This window comes from Amblyomma maculatum, chromosome 8 (assembly GCF_055883805.1).
Source record: "Amblyomma maculatum isolate TAMU_Amacu chromosome 8, ASM5588380v1, whole genome shotgun sequence".
NCBI classification, from domain to species: Eukaryota; Metazoa; Arthropoda; class Arachnida; order Ixodida; family Ixodidae; genus Amblyomma; species Amblyomma maculatum.
In genome coordinates this window covers 57,041,813-57,063,903 of record NC_139351.1, presented here as the reverse complement: position 1 = coordinate 57,063,903, position 22,091 = coordinate 57,041,813, and the positions used below count along the sequence as shown (strand labels likewise).

Sequence of the window (22,091 nt, the reverse complement as noted above, 5' to 3'; positions counted from 1 at the left end):
TATGTTTACCTCAAGGCTGCTACCTGAGACATGCGGAAAGCATGATAGGTACGGCCACTAATACCTCAATTACTTCCCTGCACAGTGAGCTAGCACTATGTAAAGAGTTCCGTGACATACGAATCTAACTGAGGCAACAGTTCAATTCACTCAGTTCAGTTCAGTCGCTCAGTCGTGCCCGACTCTTCGTGACTCTAAGGACCATATCATGCCACGCTTTCCGGTCTTTCACTATCTTACTAACATCACATAACTTCATCTGCAGCGCCTCGAGGATGCCATCTAACCATCGCGTTCGCTGCCTACCCCTTCTCCGGTAAACCTCAACCTTTCTCAACATTCAAAGTTTTCTGCAGCGACTCCTCTCTTCTCATCAGATGGCCAGAGTAGCTGAGCTTACTCTTTAGAATTTGACCCTCCAAAGCAGTCAGGGTTTATGATCGATAATATCGACTTGATTGATCTTCTGGCAGTCAAAGGAACTCTCAAGAGTCTTCGCCAGCACCACAATTCAAACGCTTCAATTTTTCGGCGGTTAGCCTTCTTCACAGTCCAACTCTCGCATCCATACATCCATACGGATCTTGGTTGGCAGTCTGATGTCTCTGCTCTTTACTAGGTGGTCAAGGCTAGTCATGGCTCTCTTTCGGAGAAGCAGGCGTCTCCTACTTTTATGGCTGCAGTCACCTTACGGGGTAATCTTGGAGCCCAAGAGAAAATCTGCCACGGCTTCCACTTCTTGTCCTTTGATGCTCCAGGACTTGATAGGGCAATGTTCGGTTTAAGCCTAAACTTCTCACTCTCTTCTTGTACGCGCATCAGAAGTCTCTTGATTTCCACTTCACTTTCTGCCATTAAAGTGGTGTCATCCCCATATCTAAGGTTGTTGATACGTTTTCCAGCAATCTTCACTCCAGCTGAAGACTCGTTCAGCCCGGCCTTCCTTATGATGCACTCATCATATAGGTTAAATAGGCAGGGTGACAGTATGCAGCCTTGTCTCACTCCTTTCTCGATCGGAAACCAATCAGTAAGACCATGCCCAATTCTGACTGTGGCCTCTTGCCCTTCATACAGGTTCCTGAGGAGACAGATGAGATGAATTGGAACTCCCATCTCTTGGAGAGCTTGCCACAATCTGTTGTGACCTAAGCAGTCAAACGCTTTCACATAATCAATAAAGCAGAAGTAGATGGGTATCTGGGTTTCTCATGATATTTTCATGGTACAGCAGAGGTTGGCAATCTGGTCTCTAGTTCGTCTTCCCTTGCGAAACCCAGCTTGCACGTCCGGAAGCTCCCGATTCACATATTGCTACAGCCTACCTTGGAGGATTTTCAACATCACCTTGCTAGCATACGAAATAAGCGTGTTCGTGCAATCTTTGGCGCCGACTGTCTTTGGAATGGGGATGTAAACTGACATCCTCCAATGCTGTGGCCACAGCACGGTTCTCCAAATTTGGTGGCATAAGGTATACAGAACGTTAATAACGTCATCGCTAAGGTTTTGAAGCAACTCAGCTGGAATTCCATCAAGTCCGCTAGCTTTGCTCTTCGCAAGGCTGCCTAAGGCCCATTGAACTTCACTCTTTAGGATGCCACTCTTCAGTGATCACAACCGTCTTCTGTTGGGTTTGCACATCCGGGTCCTTCTTGTGCAGCTGTGTATTCTCGCCCCTCTTCTTTATCTCTGAGGCTTCAGTGAGGTCCTTGCCTCGTTTGTCCTTTATCACGCCCAGCTTAGCACAGAAGCTTCCTTTGATATCTTTGATTGTCTTATACAGAGCTCTTGTGTTCCTTAATTGGCTGTTGTCCTCAACTGCTTGACACTGTATATTCAGGAAGGCATTCTTATCTCTCTTTACTATTCGCTGAAACTCTGCACTGAGAACCTTGTATATTTCTCTTTCACCCATACCTATTGCCATTCTCCTTTCGTCAGCTATTTGCAAAGCCTCTTCAGACAACCAGTTTGCTTTCTTGCATTTCGTTTCCTTTGGAACTACCTTAGTAGCGACTCTTCGTATTATATCACGAACGTCAGTCCACATCTCTTCAGGCTCTCTCGCTTCTAGATCTAATTCTTGAAATCGATTCCTCACTTCCACAGCATATTCTGATGGAATTTGATCCAGATCGTACCTGAAGGCCCTTACAGATTTCTACATTTGCCTCAATCGAAGCTTAAATTTGGCAACACGAAGCTGATAATTGGGACCACAAATGCCCCAGGCCTTGTTTTTACTGCTTGTATTGCGCTTCTCCATCTCTGCCGGCAAAAAATATAATCAATCTGATTCCTGTACAGACCGTCCGGTGAAGTCCATGTGTACAGGCGCCTCGTGTGCTGTTGAAAATGAGTATTTGCTATGGGCAGGTTGTTTTCGTGACAAAACTCTACTAGCCTCTGTCCAGCTTCATTTGGTTCACGAAGACCACATTTGCCTGCAATATCCAGATATTTCTTCGCTGCCCACCTTGGCATTCCAGTCTCCTATGAGAAAAAGAACGTCTGTTGATGGAGTGCGCTCTAAAAGGCAATGCAGGTCAGCATAAAATTCTTCAACATCAGCTTCTTCAGCAGCAGTGGTTGGTGCATAGACTTGGACAACTGTTATGTTGAAAGGGTGCACCTTGGATCCGAAACGAAATCATTCGGTCGTTTTTGGAGTTGTACCCTAGGACTGATCCGCCCCTTCTTTTGTTTACTATGGAGCGACCCCATTCCTTCTTCTGGATTCGTGCCCACAATAAAAGACATAATGGTCGCCGGAATTGAATTCTCCCATTCCGGTCCACTTGAGCTCGCTGATCCCCAAGATATCAATGTTCAATCTGTCCATTTCTCGCTTGACGACATCCAGTTTACCTTGCGTCATAGATTTTACGTTCCATGTTGCTATGTGATACATCTCCTTGCAACATCGGACTTTCCGGTCGCTTCCCGACACATCCACAACTGAGCGTCCTTTTGGTTTTAGCCCAGCCGCTTCATTCGTCCTGGAGCTACTAGGAATCGCCCTTTGTTCATCCCCAGTAACATGTTGGACGCCTTCCAACCTGGGGGGCTCATCCTCCGGCGCCATATCATTAATACTATTGTGACTGACCATAGGGTTTTCTTGGCAGAAATACTGGAGTGGGTTGGCATTACCTTCTCCAGTGGATCGCATTTTGTCAGAACTCTCTGCTGTGACCTGTCTGTCATGGGTGGCCCTACACAGCAGAGCTCATTACTTAATTCTGTTTCGCAAGCCCCTCCGCCACGACAAGGCAGTGATCCATGAATATTTATTTACAGTCTCCATTCACTACGAGACTGTAAATAAATATTGAAGGCACAAGTGCAGCCTTATCTTCTGCAGCAAACGTTTACTGTCAACTTCTCGCTCGCATCGAGCGCCGTAAGAATCAAGTCAAATCAAAGTTTATTCATCTGTATGCGTACACAATCATAAATTCTGATCTGCGCAATACGTTTTGCTTGTTGGCTGATCAGGCAGCAGATGGAAAAATAACTTTATATGCATACATTTCTTGTCTAGACAGTTATGGTAACATAAAACGTCTGTCCACACAAAATAGCGCATACAAAACAACTCAGGCTATACACAAAGCAATACATCTACACACCAATTTCTTATGTCAGTCATCTTACGCTGGCTATTTGCAGTACATAGATATAGGTAATTGAGAATTTCAATAAATACAGCTGATACATAATAATTGCGCGTATTTTACCCGCAGTTTGTATTAACCCGTTGCTTAACAAAATGTTCCGTCTATTTCAAACTAACATCGTTTTTACAGGAGTGTTATATTCATTTGATTAACAATACCGTGTTAACAGGTTTTACGAAGGAAGGGAAACCGACGCGCTTCTTGAGCAGAGCAAGCTGAACCGCACACCCTGCATGCTCAACAGGTGCAGATTCACGTGGGTGTCGCTGTGGCAGTCCTTTGTGCCCCGTCTGCCTTTAGGCACCTTCAGATCTGTACAGGCATGTCCGCTCCAAGTTTGAACACTGGCGGTGTGCGCCGTGCGCCATTGCTTCGGACGGCCTCGCATAACGCAGCAAATGGACGCTAGCAGAAAGGGACGTGGAGGTTGTGTTTGGCACGGCTTGTCACAAAACTTCATTGCGTGTCCAAGTTGGTGGCAATGGCTCTTTGAGGACAGCAACCGTGTTTAGGCAAAGGGTGGACGGTACCGTACTGTGTTTGGGTGGAGCTGGGTACATGCAGGAAGTGTGCCGCCACACTGAGAGGTTGTGAAGAGGAAACATATACAAAGAAGTGAAGAGAACGAACTGAGTGTTGCCCGCTTCTAAACTCCTTTTTTTTTTTCAGTGTGAAGTTGCACCTATTTTTTTTTTAATTTAAGGGGATCTCCCTCCTTCACAACCACTCGCCTGAAACTTCCTTGGCGAGAGTAGGAGTGCGCTGCCATTATAGGCAACGTAGGCACGTAGGCTTCGACGTTTGACACGATAGAAACCTGAAGCAAACCATGCGGGCCTGTTGAGAAAAATTAATATTTCCATTCCGTCAACGATCCACCCTGGGATGTGTTCACGGTCGCCGTCCCCCTCCCCCTCCTCCATATCCATCGCGCTAGCCCAAGGCTGCGCTATGGGCGATAATGAGATTCTTGTAGTAATAATATTGAAAGGGTGGGGGTCTTGTACAGACGAAAAGTGAGGCGGTTACTACTATTCATTACAAAAACAAAATGTGAGGGCGCCACTTTCTCCTTAAGTCCCGACAGGCTTTCTGAACCCGCTTATTGTCATGGCATCCTCCTCGTCTCCGCCATCACTGCCCAGGGCAGCGGGTTCCTGGAAAAACTTATTTCAACCGGGCCGCCAACGTTGCCCTAGGGCAGCTGCATTAACACTACTGAGCAGAGCAATGCGGAACCATTATCAGCTCATATCGAATGGTGCCCTAAGTCACTTAGCTTAGTTTCATGAATTTTTAGCAGAGGGCCCACTACGCGATGTTTCGCTACGATGATTGGGTATGATAATTTGACCTTCAACGCCGCTTGTGGCGGAGGCTAGCCGGACACCGAATTTTATCTGTTGGAGGCCGTCATTGCACCCGGCACTGCTTCGGTGGCGGACGAAGGCTGTTGTTGCCGGAGCGCGCCTTTCTCTCCCTCTTCTTTTTCCTTTCTTTATTTTCTCTTCAGTCCGCACGAGGCAGCGGAAGTGGCTCAGAACCATTAGCAGGTCCGTGCATTTTTTTTCCTTCTTCCTACAGCCACAAAAAACAACGATTAATGATATCGACAGTGCCAAGTGATTTTCCTCGATATAAAGTAGTGAGAAAAGGCAACGGGTTGGCGACGTACAGAGCGCTAATACCAGCAGAAATACTTAGCATGGCATGCGGGAGCAGCACATATTTGCGATGAGCACAACGGACGGACGGTGTGTACATTATGTAGCGTCATTGATGGCGTCACATTTCACAAGCACAAAAACAGAAGAGGAAGCAGGGACAGCAATGTCGTCGGCTGCGAATATGGGCGCACCTGGAGCAGGGGTTGTGTCTACGAGAGTGCCACAAAGCGGGAACAAACCAATGTTTAGCACGTGCGCAGTCAATGATGGCATGATGCATGGACAGAAAGTCCCATCCGAGAATGATTTCATGAGAAGAGTGAGTGAGAACGATGGATTCAATAACGTAGGAGAGGCCTTGTATGATGAGCCGTGCGGTGCACGCAGCCAGTGGTCGAATCTTTTTGGTGCTCGCGGTTCGCAGTTAAATATCGGGTATCGGTGTCGTCACTTTTCTAAGTTTGCGGCACAGGTTGCAACTAACCACGGACACCGCAGCATCAAGGTCCATCTTCTCCTTCGCTCGGGCCGCAACTCCCGGGCTCGCAACTCGTCGTTTTCGCGCGGTGTCAACAAGCGCATCAACAGCAACGCCTTCGACGAAAGCCTCAATAATGTTTACAGGGCTTGAGACAGTTATTGAGGGCGCAGTTCTGGCCTCCGGATCTGCGGCGCCTAGTTTTCCGGCTGAAGGGGTGGTGATCGGCGGGGCATAGCACAGCGGGATCGACGGCCGGAAGATGGCGACCGGTGGGCATATGAATCGGAGTGTGTCGGAGAGTGATGCGAAGTCAGACGACCGGACTCAGATTCGGAAAGAGGTACGTCGTACGCTGCAGCGCGTACGTAGTCATAAAAACGGGATCTGCATGTACGACACCATCGTACCACATGGTCAGCTACGCCGCAGACGCAGCATATTGGACGATTATCTTGTGTGCCTCACGGACTGATTGCGGGGACCGGTGCGACGCTGAGCAGGCTTGCGCAGGTGGTACTGGAGGCACGGGCGGCCGGCGATTGAAGATGTGACGGGGCGAGTACGTTGGCGTTTTAGGTAAAAGCGGTCGGCGGCTTGAAATTTTGGCGTAGGTCAGCGGAGCGTCCCCCATAGGGGGTGGGTTGGTATTTGGCAGGACCTCGGCAACCTGCTCCTGGGTGACGCGCTGTAGAGGAGGCGACAGAGATGAAGAATCGGGCCGGCAGGTGATCAGGGACAACTGTCAAGCCACCCCTTCCCGCACAAACTGTTTTATTTGCTGGGTGATCCTGACGGGCACCGGGAAGATCCAATGTTATTAGTGCTTCATTCGAGGAAATAGTACGGTACAAAAAAAAAATGACGTCAGAAACGGTTTGGGAGGTTTTGGCGACGAGCATGTGGAATGCGTCCAAATCGATTCCTTTGAGGACATGCTTGGTCTTCTGTGCTTCAGTCATAGATGGATCAAGAAGTTTACACAGGTCGACAATGTCCTCAATATAGAATGTAAAATTTTCACCTGGATTCTGAATTCAAGAACATAACCGTTGTTCGGGTCTAAGTTTCCGAACAACGGGGTGGCCTCCATGAGGTTAGTTTTGAGTGCTGCCCAGGTTGAAATATCAGCTTCGCGGTTTCCGAACCGCAAGCTGGTGAAATCACTTAAATAGAAGATGACGTTGGTGAGCTTAACGTGGTCATCCCACTTATTGTTAGCACTCACACGCTCGTATATAGTCAGCCAGTTCTCTACGTCGGTGTCATCCGTGCCGGTGAAGATAGGTGGGTCACGCTGCCGCACTGGTCCCGAACAAATGATAGCGCTGGAACAAGCGGGCCAGACTGGGTCACGGCGTCTGTCATGATGGCAGAGCCGGGCAAGGTGCGACTGCGGAGCTCTAGGTTGGAAAAGGTGACACCTTCATCAACTGTAATTAAGCGGTATAGATGGTCCGCACAGCAATATATTTATCTTAAGTAGCAGCTAAACGAAGGCCAGCGTTCACAGCGACAGCTCGAGCTTCGTCCTCTTTGCCGTCTTCACAACTTCATTGCCTTCGGCGCGCGACGTCTTCGTTTTTCCCTCCTTTCTGCTTTTTCGCTAGTCAGATATCTCTCTTACAATATATATATATATATATATATATATATATATATATATATATATATATATATATATATATAAGCAGAAGAAAAAACTTCTACTTTGTGTTTAATTATCTTTCCCCTAAGCAGATTGCATTACTCATTTCTGTGATTATCCAAGTAAAAATTAAAAAAAGACATAAAACATAATCCCCAATGGTTTCCTTGGCCTCGTCGACTGTTGGGTTCTTTCCTTCATGTATATATATATATATATATATATATATATATATATATATATATATATATCATGGTCCATACCGAGTCCTCCAACAAACATCTCCTGTCAACTACGTAGTTGAGCCTGTTACGCCCTCTGCACAATATATATATTGTAGGGGTGTGTTTATTCGGTGAACCCAGATGATTCCAGCCGCTCAGGGGAGACTCGCAGCGAAGCGTCAGGCGTGGCGAAAGAGCAAGGCAGCGAACAACTTCTTCGTCCTTGAGAGCGGCAGCACGCGACGCATGTCAGTGGTTATATCGATGAAGATTACCACACTACAGTTTCCCCCCGGGCAGAGAAGGAGCCATCCTGGCGACTCATGGTGCCGAAAGGACAGACGGATCGTAGTAGGGCTTGATTCGGTCCACATGAACTATTTCGCGTCCACGGCGACGCAAGTCCGCAGATGGCATAACGGGCTCAACTACGTAGTTCACAGGAGATGTTTTTTGAAGGACTCGGTATGGACCGTGATACCGAGCAAGAAGCTTCTTTGACAGGCCGGCGGTTGTGGCAGGAACCCAGAGCCACACCAGGGAGTTGGGCGCATATGAAGGCGCCTCACCAGTGTCACGATGGTGTTTTTGTTGCCACTGATTTTCCTTTGTGAGTGAACGAGCGAGCTGACGGCATTCTTCTGCATACTGGGCGGCGTCCGAGAGTGGCGTCGATTCAGAAACATCAGGGCGGTAGGGAAAAAGCGCGTCCATTGTGCAGGTTGGCTCGCGCCCGTAAAGAAGAAAAAAGGGAGAGAATCCAGTGGTGGTCTGTATCGCAGTGTTGTACGCGTAGGTTACGAAGGGAAGAACGTGGTCCCAGTTGGAATGAGCGTCGTTGACGTACATGGCCAGCATGTCACTCAGAGTACGGTTGAAGCGTTCTGTCAGGCCATTCGTCTGAGGGTGGTAAGAAGTAGCGGTGCGATGAATGATGCGACATTCTTTCAGTAGGGCCTCGAGAGCGTCGCACAAGAAAACGCGTCCGCGGTCACTGAGCAGTTCCTTCGGAGTCCCGTGGCGAAGAATCAAGTTGTTGAGAATGAACAAAGCAACGTCTCTTGCAGAGGCAGAGGGTAACGGTGATGTTTCAGTGTAGCGAGTCAGATGGTCTACTGCCACAATAATCCACCGGTTTCCAGCAGGAGTAGTCGGAAGAGGGCCATAGAGATCTATGCCAACGCGGTCAAACGGACGAGCAGGGCAGGGTAACGGCTGCAACGAAACAGAGGACTTCTGAGGAGTTTTTCGGCGTTGACAAGATTCGCAAGCGCGCACGAAATGTCTTACGAAGCGGTACATTCCACGCCAGTAAAATCGCAGACGTAGGCGCGTGTAGGTTTTCAATACGCCACCGTGAGCACATTGTGGGTCACCATGGTACGCAGCACAAATGTCGGCGCGGAGATGACGCGGGATGACTAGAAGCCACTTCCGTCCATCAAGCAAATAATTGCGGCGATAGAGAAGACCGTCACGAATGGAGAAGTGGTGGGCTTGGCGGACAAGCGCTTTGGATGAATGACCGGGAGTAGGACTTGAGAGAAAATTCAAAAGTGCATTGATCCAGGGGTCATTCCGCTGCTCGGTAGCCATGTCGATAGTTGTAAGAGTCGACAAATCATAGGCACAGACGTGGTCAGACGAATTATCTCTAGGCAATGGCGAGCGGGAAAGAGCATCCGCGTCCGTATGCTTCAGGCCTGATCGATAAATGACATGAATGTCAAACTCCTGGAGACGAAGAGCCCAGCGAGCAAGGCGACCGGATGGGTCTTTCAGAGAGGCAAGCCAGCACAAAGCGTGGTGATCGGTCACAACGTAAAACGGTCGACCATACACATAAGGACGAAATTTTCCGATAGCCCAAATAATGGCCAAACATTCCCTTTCTGTGACTGAATAATTAGATTCTGCCTTTGTCAATGTTCGGCTGGCGTATGCCACAACATACTCGCTGTAACCAGGCTTACGTTGGGTAAGGACGGCACCAAGCCCAATACCGCTGGCATCAGTGTGGATCTCCGTAGGCGCAGCCGGATCAAAGTGGCGTAGAATGGGCGGCGAAACCAAAAGGCGGCGTAAAGTGTCGAAGGCTTTATCGCAGGCTGGAGTCCAGGCGGAAAGGTCGGAGCTGCCGGCAAGGAGCTGGGTCAGAGGAGCGATGATAGAGGCGAAGTTCAAGATGAAACGTCGAAAGTAGGAGCAGAGGCCGATAAAGCTCCGAAGCTGCTTCAGGGAGGTTGGCTTCGGGAACTCTGCAACTGCGCGAAGTTTGGTGGGGTCGGGAAGAATGCCGTCCTTAGAAACTACGTGGCCTAAAATTGTGAGTTTTCGAGCGGCAAAGTGGCACTTCTTCAAATTCAACTGAAGCCCAGCGCCGGCGAGACACGTGAGGACATCCTTTAGGCGGAGAAGGTGAGAAGAAAAGTCGGCAGAAAAAACTACGATGTCGTCCAGATAACAAAGACAGGTCTGCCACTTGAGTCCACGAAGAACAGTGTCCATCAGGCGCTCGAAAGTAGCCGGGGCATTGCAGAGGCCAAAGGGCATAACGTTGAACTCGTATAATCCATCCGGTGTTATAAAGGCAGTTTTCGAGCGGTCATTATCAGCCATCGGTACCTGCCAGTAGCCGGAGCGCAAATCCAAAGAGGAGAAATACTCGGCTCCCTGTAAACAGTCCAAGGCGTCGTCGATTCGCGGCAAAGGATAGACATCTTTGCGCGTGATTTTGTTAAGCCTACGGTAATCGACGCAAAACCGGATGGAACCATCTTTCTTGGTGACCAAAACAACCGGAGAAGCCCATGGACTGTTAGATGGCTGTATGACGCCCCGGCGAAGCATGTCGTCCACGTTGTCAGCAATGACTTGGCGCTCAGAGGCCGACACGCGATAAGGACGCTGTCGTAAAGGTGCGTTTGTACCAGTGTCGATTGCGTGCGTAACGACAGACGTGCGACCCAGAGCAGTGTGAGGAAGGTCGAAGGCAGAAGTGAAGTTCTGTAGAAGAGCAGCGAGTTGATCGCGTTGTGCGGTTGGGAGATCTGCGTCAATAGCTTGTTGAAGAACATCGGGTGGTGTCGAAGCGGTCGCTGTATCGCAAGAGCTGAGCACATTAACGTCTAATGAAGTAGGCGTTGCAGGAAGAGTATTTACAAGCGCGGGATCAAGTTCTTCAATACGACCGAGACACTCGCCGCGTAGCAGGACGGACGGGCACGAAAATGGATTTGAGACGTACATTGCACTAAGGCCATCTTCGAACTTGAGGACCGCAAATGGAAGCAGGAGGCAGGGATGGCGTGAAGCGGCGTCGGAAGGTGTGAAGAAGACAGTCGAACTAATAACGCTTTCACAGGAGAGTGGAACGAGGGCAGCAGAAAATGGAGGAATGTCTGTGTCACTGGCGACGAGGAGTTTTGCAGGCCGGGTAGGGACGTCACACAAGACGGTATCACAAAGAGGTAAAAAGGAAACTTCCGCGCGGGCGCAGTCAATAACGGCATGATGAGTGGAAAGGAAATCGTAGCCCAGGATGATGTCGTGTGAGCAGCGAGACAGTACAATAAACTCGATGGTGTATAAGACGTCTTCGATGAGAACACGGGCCGTGCACGCCGCTGAGGGATGAATGCGCTGTGATGAGGCGGTGCGAAGCGAAAAGTCGGAAAGTGCGGTGGTCACCTTACGAAGACGACGGCAAAGAGCTTCACTGATGACTGATACGGCAGCGCCCGTGTCGACTAGAGCGAGTACTGCGACGCCGTCGACAAACACTTGAATTACGTTAGTGGGAGAACACCGAGGACTTGAAGAGTTCGAACCAAGCGCAGTTCTTGCCCCGGGAACTGCGACTGTTAGTTTCCCTCAACGGTGCCGGTAGAACGTCGGAGTGGGGACGGGGAACGGCGACGAGGGGAAGGTGATCGGCGAGTTGTGTACGTTTGATTGTCACGAGATACAAATTCGGAACTGGGCGGATTTCTCGGCGAGGGCTGGTCTGTATTGTAGGAGTAGTTCCATAGTTCAGGTCGAGAAGGTGGAAGGCGTTGGCGGCAAAGGCGTGCGACATGGCCCGGCAGCCCGCAAGAGTAGCAGATTGGTCGGTTGTCCGCGGTACGCCAAGGGTTCGTAGGGCGTTGGCGTACCCTTGGAATAGGGACATGGAATGCAGACCCAGGCAAAGGCGAAGGAAGGTTGGAAGGAGCGGCCTGGTAGGAAAGAGATGCTGATGGCATGAGCGGCCTGGCCGCAACTTGGGCGTAAGTCAGTGGTGCCGTTACTTGCGCTGGCACGGGGCTGGGCGGCAGCACAGGGCTGGGCGGGAGCATGGAGCTGGGAGGAAGGACGTCAGCGATGTGATCTTGAACGGCACGCCGTATGGTAGGGGCCAAAGACGGAGCCATGTCAGGAACAAGGCGGCCACTATCCTGTAACTGAGGGACCAGCGATAGCTGGCGGGCGACCTCTTCTCGAACGAAGGCTTTGATTTGCTGAAGTAAAGGGCTGTCCTCTGATGGGGTAGAACCGCCCAGCGCAAGTGTAGAGATGGCGTCGTCTCTAACACCGGACCGCCGGGTAGAAGCGCGCTTCTTACGAAGCACGTCGTAGCTCTGGCAAAGCTTGATCACGTCACTCACCGTGGCAGGATTTTTTACCCAGAGCATTTGGCACGCGTCGTCAGAGATGCCTTTCATGATGTTCTCGATCTTATCCGCTTCAGTCATTAGCGGATCGACACGCTTGCATAGGTCCACGATGTCCTCTATATAACTAGTGAACGACTCATCGACTTGCTGAGTGCGCTCACGCAAGCGTTGTTCTGCCCGGAGCTTGCGAACTGCAGGGCGGCCGAACACTTCTGCAAAATTCTTTTTAAATGCAGACCAAGATGGCAGGTCTGCCTCATGGTTGCGAAACCAGAGGTTCGCCACGTCAGTCAGATAAAAGATTACATTGCTTAGCTTGATAGCGTCGTCCCATCTGTTGTAGCTACTGACGCGCTCATATGCCGCCAACCAATCGTCGACGTCCTGGTCGGCTGTGCCACTGAAGAAGCACGGATCACGCTGCCGTAGAGCTCCAGAACACAGCACGGTGGTTGGGAGGGGCGACGATGTCGTGGCAGTGTCGTCCGGCATGCTGGAAGCAGAGGGTAACGTGCGGCTTCTTAGTTCCAGGGTGGACGGGAACGTACCCAGCAGCACCTGCACCAATTGTAGGGGTGTGTTTATTCGGTGAACCCAGATGATTCCAGCCGCTCAGGGGAGACTCGCAGCGAAGCGTCAGGCGTGGCGAAAGAGCAAGGCAGCGAACAACTTCTTCGTCCTTGAGAGCGGCAGCACGCGACGCATGTCAGTGGTTATATCGATGAAGATTACCACACTACAATATATATATATATATATATATATATATATATATATATATATATATATATATATATATATATATATATATATATATATATATATATATATTGTAGGGGTGTGCTTATTCAGCTGGATATATAGCCGCTCTTGAGGAACTCGCAGCGGAGCGTCCGGCGTGGCGAAACAGCAACTCAGCGACCAACTTCTTCGTCCTCGAGCACGCCAGCACCCGATGCATGGCAGTGGCTATGAAGACGAAGTTTACCACACTACATTTTCTCCCCGGGTAGAGAAGGAGCCATCCTGGCGACTTATGGAGCCGACAGAACAGACGGATCGTAGTATGGCTTGATTCGGTTTACATGAACTGTTTCGCGTCCACGGCGACGCAAGTCCGCAGAGGGCGTAACAGGCTCAACTACGTAGTTGACAGGAGATGTTTGTTGGAGGACTCGGTATGGACCATGATATCGAGTGAGAAGCTTCTTTGAAAGGCCGGTGGTTGTGGCAGGGACCCAGAGCCATACCAGGCAGTTAGGTGCATATGTAGAAGGCTAGCCGGTGTCGCGGTGGTGTTTTTGTTGCCCCTGGTTTTCCGTTGTAAGCGAACGGGCGAGCTGACAGCATTCTTCTGCGTACTGGGCGGCGTCTGAGAGTGGCGTCGATTCAGAGACATCAGGGCGGTAGGGAAAGAGAGCGTCCTTTGTACAGGTTGACTGCGCCCGCGCGGAAGTTGCCTGTTTTGTGAGACGTCCCTACCCGGTCTGCAAAACTCCTTGTCGCCAATCACACAGACATTCTTCCATTTTCCGCTGTCCTCGTTCCACTCTCCTGTGAAAGTGTTACTACTTCGACGGTCTTCTTGACACCGTCCGATGCCGCTTCACGCCATCCGTGCCTCCTGCTTTCATTTGCTGTTCTCAAGTTCAAAGAAAGTCTTAGTGCAATGTATGTATCGAATCCATTTGCGTGCCCATCCGTCCTGCTACGCGGCGAGTGTCTCGGTCGTATTGAAGAACTTGATCCCGCGCGTGTGAATACTCTTTCTTCCACGCCTACTTCATTAGACGTTAATGTTCTCAGCTCTTGCGATATAGCGACCGCTTTGACACTACCCGATGTTCTTCAACATGCTATTGACGCAGATCTTCCACCCGCGCAACGCGATGCATGGCAGTGGCTATGAAGTTTACCACACTACATTTTTCTGGCGCGCTCGAGGTGGTCTCGTCCGGCATGGTGGAAGCAGAGGGCAATGTGCGGCTTCTGAGTTCCAGGCTGGATGGAACTACCCCGCACCTCCACCAATTGTAGGGGTGTGTTTATTCAGGTGGATATATAGCCGCACTGGAGGACCTCGCAGCGGAGCGTCCGGCGGGGCGAAACAGCAAGGCAGCGACCAACTTCTTCGTTCTCGAGCGCGCCAGCACGCGATGCATGGCAGTGGCTATGGAGACGAAGTTTACCACACTACATTTATGTATATATATATATATATATATAAATGGGAGTGTTTATGTAGAGTGCTGTGGTAGCGGGACAAGGTAACGCCTACCAGCTCGCCAAAACATAAACGCCTCTTTCTTCTCTTCCGCCACCCAATACTTCATCGCCGTCAGTTGCATGACGTTTCCCCCATTCTATACCGAAGCCTTCTTGGTGCGTTCAACAGTCGTGTGAGGCTGACACGGCTTCAAGCGGGAAATGTGACACAGTTCGTTTTGGGCCGTCCGACAACCCGATGCGGTCAATCAGGTTATTCTATAAGTTAAATAAGTGATTCGTTTGCAACCTCACATAGGCTGTCATAGTGGCCCGAAAGTCTGATCGTTTACGTAGGCCGCAGCACCGAATAGGGCGCCGCAGTCAGACTAAATCCTCTATGAGTACTTGATACGTCGGTGACTGGCATCGTATCGTACTTTGGAGAATTCTGTGAAACACCAGAGCGTAAGCGGGCGATTCCTCGAGCCTCTCCGGCAGGGCAGAGGGTCTCAGCCATGCAGAATATTCACGGCTTGAGAAGTGCGTGATAGTATCCAGGAAATAGCATGATGGCCTGGCATACAGGAAGAAGGGACTGTACCCAGTCGTTTCATGCGTGGCGGTATTAAACGCATATGTGATGAAGGGTAGTATGGCGTCCCAGTAATTTTGTCCTGCATCCACATACAGGCTAGCGTGTTGGTAAGCGTTCTGTTGACGCGCTCACTCAAGCCATTAGTGTGGGCATGGTATGGCGTCGAGTGTCAGGAGGTTACGACGCACAAACTCGTGATATCTTCAACAACATCTGCGGTTAACTGACGGCCCCGATCAGTGATAACAATTCTTGGCGGCCCGTGTCGTAAGATTACTGAGTACAGCAGGAAAAGCGACACTTGATACGCCGTAGCAGACAGAATAGGGCGGCTCACAGCAACGTTTGATGTAGTCCGTGCAGACTACAATCTAGCGATTTACATCCAAGGACTTCGGAAACGTACCTCGAGTTCAATGCCTACTTGATCGAACGGAGCTGTCGGTGTCTGCATAGAGTGCAGCAAGCGAGATGGAGTTGGGGTGATGTGTTTGTGGCGTTGACCTTGCTTTACCTGGCAACATACTGTTCAATTGTCGAGTGCACTCTGGTCCAGTCAAACCTTTCTTAAGCATGGTGGAGTGTTCGAACCGATCTCAGATGTCCAGAAGTCGGATCATCATGCATGACACGGAATATGTCATTGAAACGTATTTTGGTAACTACGAGTAGGTATCGATGGCGGACAGGAGAATAACTTTTTTTTTCATATGACGCCATCACACACACAAAAAGTACTTGTAGCTCCGCTGGCTTGGTCGGCGGAAAAGAGTGGGCGCAGACCTTTGTCCCTTTGCTGTTCCGTTTTGAAAACTTTCGGGTCGTGGAACGCCGGCTCGAAGGTCGATATGTATTTGTTGACAACAACACAGTCCGATCCGGTCGTGACCACTGGCATACTAGATAGGCAATCTGCATCTGCATGATGCCTCCCGCTTTTGTATACCGCGGCAAAGTCATTTTCCTGTAACCGGGGGTCTCAGCGTGCGAGGTCACCACATGGGTCTCGAAGGTTCTGCAGCCAACTGAGTGAATGAAGGTCAGTTACGAAAATAAACAACCATCCATAAAAATAAGAACGGAAAAGCTGCACAGCGAAAACAAGAGCGAGGCATTTCTGTTCGATGGCTGTGTAATTTCCCTCAGGCTTGCTCAGGGTACGACTTGCATACGCGATAACGTGCTCTCGTTCGTCGTGGCGTTGGACAGAGACTGCTCCGAGGCTGATTCCAATAGTCTCCGCGCAAACTTCTGTTAATGCAGCAGGATCGAAGTGACTTAGAATGGGTTTCGATATTGGTTTGAGGATAACCTTGCGATCTCTTCTCCGCGAATTGAGAGGTGTCAAAGGCTTGGCAGGAAGATTAGTGATCAACCGCGTCCAATCGTTATAGGCGCTTAGACTTCTAGGATAAAGTCGTGTATAAAAACTGTTACAAACTAAAACTATTCAGGCTTCTATGTTTACGAAGACTACTCCATTCATGTCCGCGACAACCGCAAAACATTCTGGGAGGCAGCCTCTTACAGGAATAATGGCTGCTCTATTCGTTTTCGATATGAGCAACCCTCATAGCCAAGGTTCGGTAGAGCAAGGACAGTACACCTAGCACACTCGTTAGGTCACCTGCTGGTTCGTCTAAACCCGATGATACTTCATCTAAGGTCCTGCAACAATATTTCTATTTTGAACAATAATGCAAGAAGCTTTGTTAATAAACTCCCGAACTTTCTTTCCCTTATCACTTCTTACTCACTGCACATTATTGGAGTCACAGATTCATAGCTACATGATGGCGTGCTAGGTTCAGAGGTAACCCCCACCCCCTCTCCTCTCCACTTTAAATTAGTCAGAGGACAGAACAGACTTGGTCGAGGTAGCGACACGGCCCTCGTTTTTCAGTAGAAGAGCCGTTTTTCGCGCTGCCGGTCCCACTAAAAATCAAGCCTTTGTTGTACAGTATACAGATTGGATACTCATGTTTATTAATAGGGGTTGTTTATCGGCGTCTCTCATAGCCTGAGTCGCTTTGGGACGGTAAACACCCAAACCAAAGCAGCACTGTAACGCAACTGACAGAATTCCTGCATGGCATCAGCAGTTCACTCGATTTAGGTGACCAGACTGATATTTTCCGAGCTTTACAAAGGTTTTGGACGCCGTTTCGTACCTGAAACTAATGCTCAAGCTCTCCGCTATACTGAAAACCCCGTCCCTGGTTAACTGAATATCAGACTTTCCAAGCGCTACCAGTACGTCCAATTCAACTCTATTAACTCATCTACAGTTTGTCGCATCCGGAGTACCCCACGGCTCTGTCGTGGGTCATCTTCTATTTGGCTTATACATTATTGACCTGCAATTTAATTCAGGAGGGTAGCCTTTATGCCGACGTCTGCGTTCTCTATCAAACCATTAAATCTCCATTTTGTCATGTTGAGCCTCAAGAATCCATTCGCTGATTTCTGCAACTTGTTAATTACATAAAAATCGATATTACGTTCTCTAAGAATATCTGTGTGTCATTTTCACGATTCTCGTGCCCTTCATTCATCCCTTATTTATATGATATGGTGAATTTACACAGAGTTGACGAATACACGTGTCTCGGTCTGCTGCTAACACAGATGTTAAAAGACATTGGTGTCGTCTGTAATAAAGCCCTTAAATACTAGGATACTAGTTACACCACACCTTGCGCGCTGTTCATCAAGAAACTAAGCTTCTGACATAGAAAACACTCATTCTCCCATCCTGGAATACGCTTGTGTTAATTAGAATCAGCGTATGCAGTGTGACATCAACAAAGAAGCATCTGAACGCAAGAAGACTGCGCGTTTTGTTTTCAAGAGATTTTGCATGGATTTTTCACCGTCTGCTTTTCTTCCACAAGTAGACTTCAGTATAGTACTCTAGGGTCACGTCTTCTTGAAAGTCTCAAATTCACGTACACTGCTGTCAATTCTCCTCGATTTTCTTTGCTAAATAATTATCTCACTTTCTTCAAACTTGCATTTAATGCAAGCCGCCTTTCCCTGACCATTTTCTCCTTTTTCGTCCGCACTAACATTTTTAAGTACCGTATTGCTTTTTCATTGAAGCTTGGAATTTATTTACTAGGCAACATTCGCTCATTATCACTTAGGCAAATGTCTAAGAAAGAAAGAAAGAAAGAAAGAAAGAAAGAAAGAAAGAAAGAAGGAAAGAAAGAAAGAAAGAAAGAAAGAAAGAAAGAAAGAAAGAAAGAAAGAAAGAAAGAAAGAAAGAAAGAAAGAAAGAAAGAAAGAAAGAAAGAAAGAAAGAAAGAAAGAAAGAAAGAAGGAAACAAGGAAAGAAAGAAAGAATTCCTAGAAGCCTGCTCATAATGTTGTATATTTACTTTTTGTGTTTCTTTGTTTTGCACTAGCTGTACCTCACTCCGGCAATAGTCTCGCCGAGGCTGGAATACGTAAATATAAAAGAAAATAATAAAAACAACAAGCTCAGCAGCTATCTCATTTCAGAACAGATATTGGTGACACTAGACAGTCGCCCTCCGTCGAAGCGTCGATTGAGCACAAAATGAGATACACTTATCTTACGTAGTTCGATCTGCCCGCTGAATAAAGCGTCCATAGTGCGACAACTACCATTTCGCCACACGCAAAAACATAGGCGATCGTTTCAAATGGTGCCGAATACGCAAGGCAACCTCGCAGACACTAGCAACGATAACACCTGCACATGGCCGCACACCTGCATACCTCTCTTTCAAAGCTCTCCCTCTCTCTCGTCATGCAGAGAATTTGCGAGATGTACATTCTATAAAAGCAACCAAAAAGATTTCTCTTTTGCCTCGCTAGCCAGTTTGTGATGTTGTGCTTGCGAGCACGCGCCCTCGAGCTTTTACGCATATCGTTAGCCTTCTATGCCCGGCTGCCATAAAATAAAACTTGTGTCCCTTATGATTACACGACCGCTCACCTGTTTTATAGCCCGGATGGCGCGAGTGGTTATCTACCTGCCTTTAGAGACATGACAAGTTGGCAGAACCCATTCCAGCTTGAGTGCAAAATAAGCAAATGCTGTGACCCAAACGGCATTCGCGAATTCCATACCTGTACTCCGCGTTAACCAGTTCGAGCACTCCATAAAGGAGCGCGGACGCCTAAATAGAATCAGAAGCAACGGATTAAGAACCACGTCGGCCACTACAGACCCCCGAACCGTTGTTCTTCGATCAACGATTGCTTGTACTTTAAAGGAAGAAGCTTTACAAGGTACCTTTTTTTTTTGTTGCCTTTCCTCCCGTCTGCGCAACGCAAATGCTCATTTAACTGATGATCTCTAACGAAAAACGTGGATTGTGCCACCATTCAAATAATACGGGCACGTATGCTTCGACGTTTGACACGACAAAAGCCTGTTGAGAAAATTTACTATTTCCATTCCGTCAACGATCCACCCTCGGCTGTGTTCAGGGACAGTTTAATTCTTAAACTGATACCGACATGCAAAAGGATGGTTTGGTGCACTAGCGCAGAGTTTGAACATGTTTTTATCTTCATTTCACAACGCACAATGGACCTTTTTCCAGCAGCGGTGCCCTCTTTGGCCGCCAGGCAAAGTACGTATGACGGGTCGGGTTACCGAGGTTCATTCTTCAATGTTGTGTAGAAATTCAATCGCAATAGTGTGTTGGGTTTATATGCCAGCAGTAGCAGTAGTTGAGTGCAGGGCAGGTCTCACTTAGCCTATGTAGAGACACGTGAGTCATCTGAGGACAGACACAGCGACATACACCTTCTACCCCTAGCACCTCCGGTGTAACTCCATGACAACAAAACACTGGCGTAACTGCTCATGTATTCTTTCTTGAGGCGAGCTAGGGGATTCGAGGACAATAAAATGTGAGCATGTACTAGGAAAAGACGGCGTGAGCTGCAGCCAATAATAAGTTGACTTTTCTATTCAGCTGTTTTCCGGTCAGATTTCTCACCACTTCCGGTGCGCTACTGTCCTTTGCATTATTGTAGATGGCTGTTTTGTTGTCGCTGATCATGAATTTTGCTTCCTTTCCTACGCAAGCGAGAGCTATTGCAACTTCTTCAGCTGTTTCAGAGTTGCGACTTCTGTTAGTGGCTGCCGATACTGGGGCGCCTTGGCCGTCGACTACCGAGGCAACTGCCTTGCTGTCATATGTTTCGAAGCGCCTTCTGAGTGCTTCTGTCTTTTTTTAATTCTTTTTCGCTTTGTGTATGGGGTGAATATGTCGAGGAAGAAGGGAGATGGTTAGCTTATCTCGGTATATCTGTGCGATTCTCGAGTTTGGTCGTATCCCTCTATCTGTCTGCAGGCCTACCATATTTAAAATGGCTCTTCCTGTACTTGTCCGGCTTAGCCTTTCGAGTTGCGACGCTCTGACTGCCTCTGCTATTTCTTCCCACGTATTCTGTACCCTCATAGCGAGCAGCAACTAGTTTTTGTACTCACTGATAGGTCCAGGGCCTCTTTATTCATCGTCTAATGAGTGCTTCTAATTTTCTTTTTTTCTCTGCTCTAAGGTTTAAATATGGCGTAGAGTAGCTTATGCAGCTTATGACATATGCCTGCATAAGTCTGATCAAGCTCTTTTCTTTTAATCCTCGGCCCTTCATTGTTATTTTTCTGAATATGCCTAGGACTTCTGTGGCGTTACCTTCTAGTTTCTTTAGTATTCCGTCGTTGTATCCATTCTCTTGAATGTATAGCCTAAGGATTCGTATTCAATCACCCTTTGGTACGGACATTCCTTCCACTTTGATATCAAATTCTCCGATTTGCTTGCACCTCAACGATTTTGGGCTGTAGATTAGTAGTTGTTATTTGTGCGGTGAGCACGAAAGCCCTCTATCTAGCCGCGTAGTAGACTTCTGTGTCTGCCGCTGCCTGCAGTCGTGTCTCTATGCTCGCATCACTCCCCTGGTTTATTCAGAGATTGATGTCGTCCGCGTACATGCTAAATTTGAGCCCGAATTCGATGTTGCTCAGCTCTTTTGGGAGACCCCTCATCGCCACGTTGAAGAGGAATGGGGAGAGAACCGATCTTTGCGGTGGTCCTCTGCTTCCTAGCCTCAATATGGGAGACTCAATGCCTTGGAATTTCATGTGTTCTGGATCCCACTCCAATTTCCTGGAGACCGCAGAGATCCGCCTCATGCCTGACGTTCTCAAAGGCTTTGGTTAAGTCTTGTCCCAAGATTACTTTGGCGTCCCTGGATCATGAGTCTATTATGTTGTGTTTTAGTCGGAAGATTTCTGTTTCTGATTTATTTGCATGTATTTTTCCTGATTTACCTAGTGCTTTTTGTAGTCTAATTATTTCTCCATTGACTGTTTGTTCACTGTGTGGGCGTGACTTTCTCTGCTGTGAAATGCCGTCATATGCAGGGGCAGCCGCTCCGTCAAGCTGCTCTTCGAAGCAGCATTTCAGCGGCTGCTACTTTCCTTTCCTTGTAGTAATGGAAAAATAAAGTATTATTATTAAGATAACGTCTTGCGTGCTCAATCCTGGTCGGAAACCAACAATCTTGTGCGGCCATAGCTTGTTTTGCTCTATGAAACGCGTTATACCCTCTTTACACAGGCAGAGTTAACCATGGTTAGCGTAACTGTGGTTACGCGAAACCATGCTTAGCCCATTTACACGGCAGACCAAACTATGGTTACACCCCTAACCGCGGTTATCGCAAACTGAGTTTGGCGACCTCGGTTTGCGTTGTTAACCGAGGTCATGGCGGCGTCTGTTGACGGAGGCTGCTCGTCGGCTGCCCAGTGCGCGAAGCGTACGAGCGTGTCTGGTTCAACAGTGTACTTCTTTGCCCGTATTGAATAGGCAGTGTCTACTGTGCCACCCGGCCTCTTCGGTTGCGGCCTACAGCCAAGCGTCTGCGTACTGAAACCCCGTCCTGTGT

The 22,091-nt window shown here is 48.5% G+C and overlaps 1 protein-coding gene across 1 annotated transcript; it reads right to left on the bottom strand.

The window, feature by feature from the left end:
- Positions 1-6,249: 6,249 nt before the first annotated feature.
- LOC146181211 (uncharacterized) lies at positions 6,250-21,189 on the bottom strand. Its single transcript, XM_084575725.1, has 4 exons — positions 21,134-21,189; positions 11,765-11,855; positions 11,184-11,498; positions 6,250-6,516 (listed from the first exon to the last, which is right to left on the bottom strand). Exons 1-4 carry the CDS (start codon positions 21,187-21,189, stop codon positions 6,250-6,252), a joined length of 729 nt encoding a protein of 242 aa, XP_084431851.1.
- Between the last annotated feature and the right edge of the window lie 902 nt (positions 21,190-22,091).